This window comes from Lipotes vexillifer, unplaced genomic scaffold (genome assembly GCF_000442215.2).
Source record: "Lipotes vexillifer unplaced genomic scaffold, Lipotes_vexillifer_v1.1 scaffold975, whole genome shotgun sequence".
Lineage (NCBI taxonomy): Eukaryota > Metazoa > Chordata > Mammalia > Artiodactyla > Lipotidae > Lipotes > Lipotes vexillifer.
Genome location: NW_006772641.1, coordinates 9823 through 20433, shown reverse-complemented (window position 1 = coordinate 20433; position 10611 = coordinate 9823). Strand labels below are relative to the sequence as shown.

At 52.6% G+C, this 10611-nt stretch overlaps 1 protein-coding gene across 2 annotated transcripts in view; it reads right to left on the bottom strand.

Annotated features, from left to right (window-relative positions):
- Positions 1-9451, bottom strand: part of CILP (cartilage intermediate layer protein) — a 14536-nt gene extending 5085 nt beyond the window's left edge. The window contains exons 1-8 of one of the 2 annotated variants that reach the window (XM_007447677.1): positions 9374-9451; positions 7122-7291; positions 5145-5237; positions 3886-4155; positions 2440-2622; positions 1729-2043; positions 851-959; positions 69-226 (exon numbers count right to left, since the gene is read on the bottom strand). In XM_007447677.1, coding sequence (XP_007447739.1) covers positions 69-226; positions 851-959; positions 1729-2043; positions 2440-2622; positions 3886-4155; positions 5145-5237; positions 7122-7182 — 1189 coding nt within the window. In that variant the 5' untranslated portion in view covers positions 7183-7291; positions 9374-9451. Of the gene's footprint in view, positions 1-68; positions 227-850; positions 960-1728; positions 2044-2439; positions 2623-3885; positions 4156-5144; positions 5350-7121; positions 7292-9373 lie in introns of those variants that run through there. The other variant, XM_007447676.1, reaches the window with a different exon arrangement.
- Between the last annotated feature and the right edge of the window lie 1160 nt (positions 9452-10611).

Here is a 10611-nt window from a genome sequence, read left to right as displayed (position 1 = left end):
CAGGAATGCCCACTGGAGTGCTCCCCAGTGCTGTAGCAGGGGTTCCCCAGGGGCCCTGACAGTCTTACCTATGACAGTCAGCCGGGCGACCTGGGACTTTGCAGCCCCACTGTCACTCTGGGCCTTGCAGAAGTACTCCCCGGCCTGGTCCCGCTGCAGGTTCCTCAGCACCAGCTTGCTCTCGTGTTTGTAGAGGGAGGGGTCCAACAGTGTGCTGTTATGGTACCTGCAAGGGATGGAGAGGGACGGCCTGAGGGGATAGTAGGAGGGCTGGTATCCTTGGGGACAGTGCCAGGAGCAAGGCAGATGGTGGACGGGTCCCTGCAGATGCCAACACCACCACTGACTCAGCTCATTCGAGAACACTGACTGGCCTGGGAGTCAGGGGACTCGATTCTGAGTCTCAGCCCCACCACTAACTGGCTATGGACCCTTAGATAAATCATTTCATGTCTGAGTTTCAGCTTCCTGTTCTATGAAATAGAAGCAGTGATGCCTAGCTGACTCCATAGAATTGCTGAGAGCGTCAAACAAGATATATAAAATGTTTGTGAAGGGTAAAGGACAGCCACTGGGGACACTGACCTTGTTTGCCCTTGTCTGGGAAATTAGGGCTGGGGAAACTGGTTCTGTGGCCCAAGGATATGAGTCAGGACCCCAAGACCAGAGCTGCTCTGGGGGATCCCAGCTTTGATAGGAAAACAACAGGGCTTGCTCGTTGTCTGGGTGGCCTCACCCCTGCTGGCCCCCACTTGTTAATTATTGCCATGATTAATAAGTCCAGACCCAATGCAAGAAAGCTCTGGTTTCCAAGAGGAGAACTGGGCCAGGCAGCTGGCAGAATACTCACCAGAAATACTTGTCTGGTTTGGGCTTCCCCGTGGCCTTACAGCACAGGGACACACTCTGCCCAGCTCTCCGTGCTTTTGCCTTGGGGTTCATCACAATGTATGGAGTCTCTGAGACAGAAGATGAGACATGGTGTTTTGGGTTTTTCTTTGTGACAGGTTCTCCAGAGCCTTGCTCCCTCAGGTATTTTGACATGCGTTAAAATTGTACAACTTCACACACACCACCCGGCCCCTCTCTAATGGTCCTAATAAGTAGCTGGTCCAGAATGGAGTCCACTCCCTCCATCTACTCAGCCTGGGACCTGCTCCCATGGCCTCTCGGGCAGCATCTGGGTGAGGCAGTGGAGAACCAAGAGGACCTTGTACCAGCCAAGATTCCCAAACACTGCCGTTGAGACAGAGCTGGCTGCTCTGATGACTCCAGCAGAATTTTCTGGCCATTCTGCACCATTTCTGAATTCCCTCAGCCTCTCTCTCTATGCCTTTCAAACGTTATACTGTATTGTAATTGACTATGTTAGATAAGGTGACCAGGAAAGAACTCATACATTTCAGGGAGCAAGCTATTCCAATATCTGGGGGAAGAACACTCCAAGCAGAGTATACAGCAAGTGCAAAGGCCCTGAGGTAGGAGCGTGCCTGTGTGTTTGAGGAACAGATAGGAGTAGAGTGACTCAGTGTGGGTGGAGGGGACTATAATAGGAGAGGAGAGGGGAAGAGAGAAGAGAAGGAATGGGGGGTCTGGCGGATGATGTTGGGACTTGGGGATTTTTCAGTTTTACTCTGGGCAACCTGGAAAGCCAGCTCTTAGTACTGTAATCCTTTTATTTAAAAGTCCAGCCTTCCTCCCCAGCCCTATCCCAGAGAAGTTAAGTACCTGCCCTCATGAACTCCGCCTTGATGGTGGCTGCCTTCAGTCTAGTCTTAGGCATTGTGAGCCTGATGGGGGCGAACTTGGTCTTTGTGATCTTCAGCATGCTTTTGCCATCGGGGCACAAGCCAGGGACTCGGAACCTCCCGCTGCTGTCCGTCTGGGTCAATAGCTTAGGTGTTTTGGTCAGGATGTAGACAGTAGCCCCCGAGGCTGGGGCACCCCCAGGGAGGGAGACAACCCCATACAGCACGAAGTCCTGGCACATGCATGCGTCACAGTCAGCATTCACCTGGCCCATGGGGCAGGTCAGGTCACAGGCTGTGGAAGAAGGGGCCACATCAGGAGGGCGTGTGTGGATTCTGGCCCTCCTTCAGTCACGTCCCAGCCTGTGGACTCACATATGCTTCCTCTCCCCCTTAGGCCTTTGTTACCCTTCCTCATCAGCCTGCATGACTAATTCATACTCGTCCTTCAAGACTTAGCTCAGGACACCTCCTCTAGGAAGGCTCCCTCAATTCCCCTAAACTATAATAATTGACCATGCACTATGCTCCCACATTATCCTCTACATCCCCCATCGGTGCACGTAATGGATGCTCAGTTAACACCTGATGAATGAATGGATGAATCTCTCTCAGTCTGACCCTCTAAACTATTCTAGGCTGCTTCAGCCCCAGCCCCATGCCTGCCCAGTACCAAGAGCAGGGGTAGTACCTGAACAGGCCTGCTCCATGCAGAGCCGACCCTCCTCGGTGGCATCATTGCACAGTGACACCGTCTCTGCCAAGCAGGTGCGTGTTCGGGTCTGGACCCCAGGGTGACCACAAGCAGCAGAACACTTGCTCCAGGGAGACCACGGGCTCCAGAGGCTGTGCTCTGTGTCTTGGCGCAGGGATCCTGCAAAGCAGGATCAGCAGATGGTCTGACTTCCCTCTCAGAGGGACTCTGTCAGGAAATCTGACCCAGAGGCTGTTTTTTCTCAGAGAGCAAGGCCTCCATTTACATCACAGATGTCACTGGTATTTATATTTCCTGCAATGATTTTTCCAGCAGATGGACATCAAGAGTCTTGAGGAAGTGGTGTCTCTAAATTTTACAAAAATAGTGAATGGGCTAGGGGTGGCCCTGAGAGGGACTTGTTGGCCAAGCACTGGGACTTTGATGCGCTGTCCTAGGAGGTGCAGGGATAGCACCATCTTACACTTTACCCATGTTCCTGAAGAAGGGCCCCCTGGGAAGTCAGGGCCTGGGGCCTCAGTGACATCAAGCCCCCTCTGCCCACCCTCCTCACCTCTGGTCTGAGGCCTGTGTACAAGAAAGGAGGCCTCAGACCTCACTCAGGAGACTTTGCTCAGCCTGAGCTCCCACTGCAGACGACCACCACTGCCTCCTGGGCCTGCAGGGTCAGGCCGTGTGCACTGGCGGGATCCCGGCAGGGAAGCGTGCATATCCAAGAAGCGGGCAGGCCTGCAGCTGGCTCTGAATTATGCAGTGTGGGGAGAGGAGATGGAAAGAGCACAAACTCTTGGGCTCTGCAAACACAGGCATGGGTTTAAATCCCAGCATTCCATTTATCAGCTGTGTCGTCCCAAGAAGTTACCTAAACTCCCTGAACCTGGAATAACTTGTCAAAATGGAGATTCCTCACAGGTCAGTTGTAAAGGCTGAGTAATGGAGATAACTAGCAGTGTCTGGCACAGAAGAACTAACATAGAAACTGACACTTAGTGGACATTCACCTGCATTAAGCCCTCTACATTCATTATCTCATTTAATCCTCATAAAAACCCCTACTAAGGATTACTAATATTACCCCTGTTCTACATGTGAGAAACCTGAGGCTCAGAGATCTTCAGAACATTTCTCTAAGGAACACAGTAGAGATGGTAGGCCCAGATTCAAACCAAGCAGCCCAACTGCAGAGCCTGTGGTCTTCACCACCGTGCCACATGCACTCAGTAAAGTGGATTGAAAGGAAATTACCCATCCACACAGAACACTGTTGGGAAGATTATGGATCTCATGACACTAATGGGTTATTATGGAGTCAAAGCATGTGTATGTGTATGACAACCAGAGTTCCCGTAGCCAGACGCAGGTCCTGGCTCTCCCTTTGCTGAGGCTGGTGGGAGGTAGCAGGTGGGGACTGGGCAGGCTCACCTGGTGGGCAGAGGAAGCGCACGGTATAATTGGAGCAGTTCTGGCTGGGCCGCTGCTCCCTGTTGAGGCACCAGAAACCCTCAAGGGGGCTGCCATGGACCACTTGGCCAGTGCTGCCTGCGGGTATCCAGTCGGTGGTCCTAGCCTCTAGCCGCAGGGGCCGAGGACACACCTGGTGCCCGTAGTAGAAGTGAATGGCATCTAGCCGCTCGTAGTCGCCCCGCCCACCTGGGTGGTCAATGTTGAACCACGTTGTCCACTCCCCAGGACCTGAGAGAGAGAGCCAGGTAGGAGAGGAGCCAGGCCCTGGAGCTCCAGGTGAGCTCAAGCCCTGGAAGTCACCCCTAATACCCCTCACCCGCCCCTCACTGGTCTCAGGCCCTCATCACATCTCTCTCTCCAATCTCTTACACTTCTGCTTACACCCTACCGCCAAAGGTTCTGTTAAAGCTCTCAGCAGCCTTGGCTGTACCATGTCAGAAACTTCCTGCCTGGGTCTCTACCTCCAGCTTCCTCCGAACCCATCCCCACCCCTCTCCAAACACTGCAGTCAGGGTGAGCTTTCTCCATGTGGCTTGGGCCACATCACTCCTGGCTTTAACTCTCTTAACCAGGCATTCAGGGGCTGGTGAGCTGGCCCCTGGTATCTCTCCATCTTCATCTCCCTGCTCTCTCCCTGTCAGCCTGTGCTCTGGCCCCGGCAAGCCCTACAGCATTTCTGGAAGCTATCAGGCGGCTGCATGATTCTTAGCTGTCCTATATACTTGGTCCCTCTTCCTGGACAGAGATGTAGGCCAAATGCCTTTTTTTTTTTTTTTTTTTTTTTTTTGCCACACCGCGCAGCATGCGGGATCTTAGCTCCCCCGCCTCAAGGATGGAACCCACGCCCCCTGAAATGGAAAGCATGGAGTCTTAACTATTGGATCACCAGGGAAGTCCCCAAATGCCTTTTAAAAGTGGGTTTCACTCTGTATGACAGACTCTAGGTCCTTGTTATACAGCAGAAACTAACACAACATTGTAAAGCAATTATACTCCAATAAAGATGTTTAAAAAAAAGATATCTAAATATATATATATATATATTACAACCATGACCATTAGCCAAGTAGCTATAAATAAAACATTTTTGAAAATTAAAAAAAAAAAAAAGTGGGTTTCTATGGACCCCTGACATTGTTCCCTGGCTGCAGAGATCCTCTTAGCAAGCTCAGTAAAAACCCTCCCCACAATCACTCCCTGCTCCAGCCACAACTCACTGTCCAGGGGGTCAGCAGGCTTGGCAAAGATGCCTGAGGTCCTCTTCCCAGGCTGGGCTCTTCTCACCGACTGAGTGAGCATCATCTGCCTCCCTGAGGGCCAGGAGGATAAGTGAGAGGCCAAAACAGTTACAGGGGCCCAGCAGGGTCTTGCTACTAGCCTCTCAAGACATAGGAAAGCAGTGTGATGTGGGGGATGGAACATAAGCACTGGGCATGGGTTCAAATCCCCCTCTGCCACTTACTGGTTGTGTGGCTTCACAAAAGCTTTATTCCTTTAAATCTGTTTCCCCATAAAATAGAACTGCATCAACGATCACCACATCATAGGGTCCTGGTGCATATTCAGGGTGACGGTGAAGGTAAAGGGACATGGCATGCAGTGCATGGTCAACAAATGGTGGTTCTCTTTTCACTCTTGTTCTAGAAAGGGACCATGGGATGCTGCTGAGCACCTGGGGCTCCTACTTTAGGGTCTGAGCCTGTTCTTCTTGGCGGAATGGAACCTTACTTTCCTCATCTGTAAAATGGAGATATTAGTTCCCACTGCACATATGGTGGTCCAGTTGGCATGAGGATTCCATGAGGTAACACAAAGTAAACATCTCTGAAGTATACGGAGATTGAGACTGTGAGCCCCAGACACTCTGCCACTTCCTGACTCTGTGACCTTGGGCCAGATACTTAACTCATCTGACCCCTCATCATAAAGTGAGGATAATAATTGTTCCTATCTCAGAGGATTGCAGGGATTAAATAAGCTCATTCATAAAATCCACTTAGAACAATGCCTAGCACAGAATGTTTGCTGAATAAGTGTTAGAACTCCTTTTAGCTCAAGACCTGGACAATAGATGTCCATTTCCCTTCTCCTGGCAAAGTCTGGCTTTGGGAATCCACCCTCACCCTCATAGGGCCTAACTGGAGGAGTGGTCCTTTAATTTTCTGACCCCAGGCTGGCAAAGTCTGCCTGAGGAAGGGTATAGGGACCTCGGGCCACAGGCAGTGAGCCTCCAGGCCCACGCCACCGGAGACTGCGTTGGGGGCTCCAAAATGGAAAGGAGAAAGGAGAGCAGAGCACTGCAAAAGCTTTGAAAGGTAATTAACTCTCACGTGAGAGAGCCAAATCAGTATTCTCTTTGCTGCTTAATTGGGGTGATAGGAGCTCTTTTAATCAAACTAATCTGATTTCCCCTCAGATGGCTGAATGTTAATCATCTTCCCCAACAGCAGCTGTCAGGGTAGAAAGAGCAAGGCAGGAGGTGGGCACATGTAGGGTTTGGCAAGATGCTGAGACAGCCTTTGTTCCTGCACCTGTGGTCACAAAGCCTGCAGTGCTCGCTGCTTTATGAGAGGATTCTGAGCATATTTTTGCTTTACCTGAGTATGTGGCTAGAAATCAGGAAAGGAAGGGGAGATGGGAGAGAGTATACAGGATAGTGCTGGGAGCTCTGATGCTTAGAAGCCTTGGGGAGCCCACAGGCAAATTCTCTCCACCTGTTCCCTTGAGAACTCAGTGTCACCAGAGAATGGGGTCAGAGGACAAGGAGACCAGAAGGGGTTCTGGTGTCTCTGTCAAATTTGGTTACAGGGTCTAAATGAATTTTCATGAAACTAAAACCAAAAATCTGGCTGTGAGAACTCAGTGATCCCTTTTGCTTTGGCTATCAGAAAGCTCAGAGCTAAATTTAACACTCAGGGGCAGTGGTAACCCTCTTATCTTTTTTCTTCCTTCTGAGTGACACTTACCCTGCTCCTCGTTTAAAAGATTCTGTTCTGTGAGTTTTAATATTGGTACTTATCTCAAATCCTTTAGGAAAACAAGCAGGGTATAAATTATGAATAAATAGACAAACCAGCCTCAGGTCTTAGTGCCACTGCTGTGGCTTAAGGCAGATGCAGAGTTGGGTCCCAGACCATAATGACTTCATTATGGCAAGTGGGGGATTAGAGAGACAGTAGATACTTAGCCTGTACCCAACAGAGAGGTGACCTCTAAGACCAGGAAGAAGAACACGCAGGCCTTGATCACCACCATCTTTCCTCCAGGTCCCGTGGGGAACGTGGCAGGAGTTGAGTGAGGGTTCCTTCACAGAGTCGGATTGTCCCTGGAACGCGACCCCTGAGAAGTTTCTCAGATCAGTGACCTGCAAAGAAACAAAGCTTGTCAGGTTCCACTTCTCTGAGTCACCTCTTAGGGCTTGAGCAGAACTATTTCTTGACCTATCAAGGGTGAAAAGTGGACAGAATGAAGTCTTGCGAGAGTGACACCTGCCCAAATTGCAAATCTGGTCAGCTTGCAAGATGCACAGAGTCAGACTCTGAGTTCACATGAGGCAGACCTGGATTCAAACACTGGGTCCAGGTGCCAGGGTCCCACATCGAGATGGGACACAAGGACAGTAGGGGTGAGAAGTTTCCTTGCCAATGAGGAGGGGCCTGGGCTCACCCACGGCAGCCTCTGGGTGACTCATTAATCACTTCCCAGACCCGGACTTGGGGGCATGTTTTGCTACCCCTTGGTGGGGCTCCCATTCTCACACAACAGGCTTACATGTTAAGGCTACGCAGCCCCTGCCCCGACTACAGTGGCGCCTCACAGGGCAGGCCAGCTGAAGGGGGCAGATGCTTCAGACACACCACCTCCACGAACACATTCCCAGATACGCACTGGCTGCAGCTGGAACACATTTCTGGCCTGTTTGTTTGGGGCCTGGCTGGGAGTTTCTGGCCTGGCTGCTCCTGGGCCTCCCTCAGGAGCCTGCTAAGGGAGAGCAGAGGGGATGCACTGGGAGAGGCTAGGGCCCCCCAGTAACTGCTGAGCATGGGTTATGGGCTGCAGGAGCAGGGAGAGGAGAGCAGGCCTGGCAATAGGGCAAGGACGCAGGGGGAGTGGCCCAGGCTCCCGCTCAATTTTCTTTCTCCCCAGAGTTCTGGCCAACCCAGAATCTGACCAGTGCCTGGAAATTCAAAAGTGATTCCCTTCAACCTCCAAAGTCCAGGGTGTGGTGAGAAAAGGGAGATTCCTCCTTTCTGGAAAAAAAGATTCAAAAGCACTTTGTTGGGACTTCCCTGGAGGCGCAGTGGTTACGAATCCACCTGCCAATGCAAAGGACACGGGTTCAAGCCCTGGCCCGGGAAGATCCCACGTGCCATGGAGCAACTAAGCCCGTGTGCCACAACTACTGAGCCAGCTCTCTAGAGCCCGTGAGCCACAACTACTGAGCCCATGTGCCACAACTACTGAAGCCCGCATGCCACAACTACTGAAGCCCGCATGCCACAACTACTGAAGCCCGCATGCCACAACTACTGAAGCCCGCATGCCACAACTACTGAAGCCCGCATGCCACAACTACTGAAGCCCGCATGCCACAACTACTGAAGCCCGCATGCCACAACTACTGAAGCCCGCATGCCACAACTACTGAAGCCCGCACGCCTAGAGCCTGTGCTCCGCAACAAGAAGCCACGACAATGAGAAGCCCGCGCACCACAACGAAGAGTAGCCCTCGCTCACCACAACTAGAGAAAGCCCATGCGCAGCAATGAAGACCCAACACAGCCAAAAAAAACTCACAAAAAAAACACAAATAAATAAATAAATTTATAAAAAAAAAAAAGCACTTTGTTGTCCCAAAAGAAGAACAGACCAATCCCATGCTGCAGATCATCCAGCTCTAAGCCCACTAACTCCACCAACACCTGTTTCTCAGCCCAGAGAACAGAGCACGGGTGTCCCCGAGGTCTCCAGCTCTTGTGTGTCTCACACCAGGCTCCCAGGCTCTGAGCAGAGGGCTGAGCGCTCCGTGGGCCTGCACAGCATTCAGTCTGGGACTGCTCCGCAACTGTCTGGGAAGCCAAAGTGGCCTGAGGCACCTTATGGAAAAACCATTTCCCATCTGGCAGCGCATGGAAGTTTCCTCAGCATATGCTCTGCGGGTGAGGCTCCCCATCCCACGGGTCCCAGAACTCTCGGATAAAGAAGACTGGCTGACCTCAGGAAAAAAGCAGAGTGCCCAGAGGTACAAAGATCCTGACTGGGACTTTCTGAGGGCCCTTATCCTCAGGTGGGGGAGGGAAAAGACCTTGGGTCAATGGGAGAAAGGAGAGAACTCCAAAGCAGAAAGGGGAGTCTTCTCTGGGGGGGAGATAAGGGGTGGTCAGGAATAGCTGAGCCAGGCAGTGGGGTGCAGGGATGGGCTGAGGAGAATAGGAGTGGGGCTCACCGTGTCCTGAGTGGGACTCCTCAGCTGGGGGGTCCAGGTCTTCCTCTCCCCAGCAGTCCAGCCACGGGGCCTTATATAGCACAGCTGGTGGCTCAGCCTGTGGCAATGCACCACGGGAAGCGGCCGCGAAACCAGATCCAAGCCTGAGGAAGCTCGGCCTTCCCCACCCCTCCCCACACCCCCTGCAGACTCCAGGGGCCTGGATTTTGCTTCCAGATTCTCAGAGGGAGAGGCCGCAGGGCCTGGGGATGGGCCAGGTGGGCAGCTGCCTGGGGCTCCATAGGCCAGAGCAGAGGGATGGGTGAAGAGGCGGCTGGGCACTGAGCAGCCCTGGGAAGGGGCCAAGGGCAATTCTACATGTGGGCAGCATTTCATAGCTCAGGAGGTGGAATGCTCTTGCCTAAGCTTTGCTTGCTGATCCCCCGCATGGCCCCGGCCCTGGCCCACCTATGCTGGCCTTAGCACATACCCCAAGCTCTCTTAGGGCCACAGATCACCTGGCCTCTCAGCTGGGGGTGCTTGGTCAGAGTTGGGCAACTACTAAGCTTCTGTGGCCCCTGAGGGAGCACTTAGGGAACCTCAGAGGGACAAGGGACAGAGGAGTGGTGGGGCACAGGATGAGAGTAGTTCTTCCTTACCCCTGCCTGCTTCCATTGGGTACCTGCCTATACCCATTGGACCCGAGAGGAGCTCCTGCATGTGGATTCTCTGAGATCCTGCCAGATGCTCATATGTGCGTGCGTGTGTGTGCGTGCGTCTGACTTTGGGTATGGGTGCCACCAGCAGTGAACAGCAGCCTTACCCATAGTTGGCACAGGCAGCTGCTTGTGTTTCCAGACTTCACCCGCCTCCCCTGCAGCATGAGTTTGCCTGTTGTCACAGGCAGCAGTTCTGTAATTTCAGCGTGTATTAGAATCCCCTGGAGGGCTTGTTAAAACACAGATGCTGGGCCCCTCACCCCGACTCTCTCTAGTTCAGTAGGTCTGAGGTGAGGACCGAGACTTTGCATTTCTAACAAGCTCCCAGGTGATTTTGATGCGGCTGGTTAAGACCACACAAGGAGAGAGTACCAGGTGGAAGCAGAAGATGGGGAGGGGTGAGCCAGGGAGACAGCAGGAGCTTCCAAGGCCTGCCTCATGTCTCAGGCTCATCTGGCCTGGGCTGGGCTTTCTGCCTCATGCAGGGCCTGGAGATGGAGGCCTGGCCCGTGTGGCCCTCCATACCAGTGTCAGCTCACT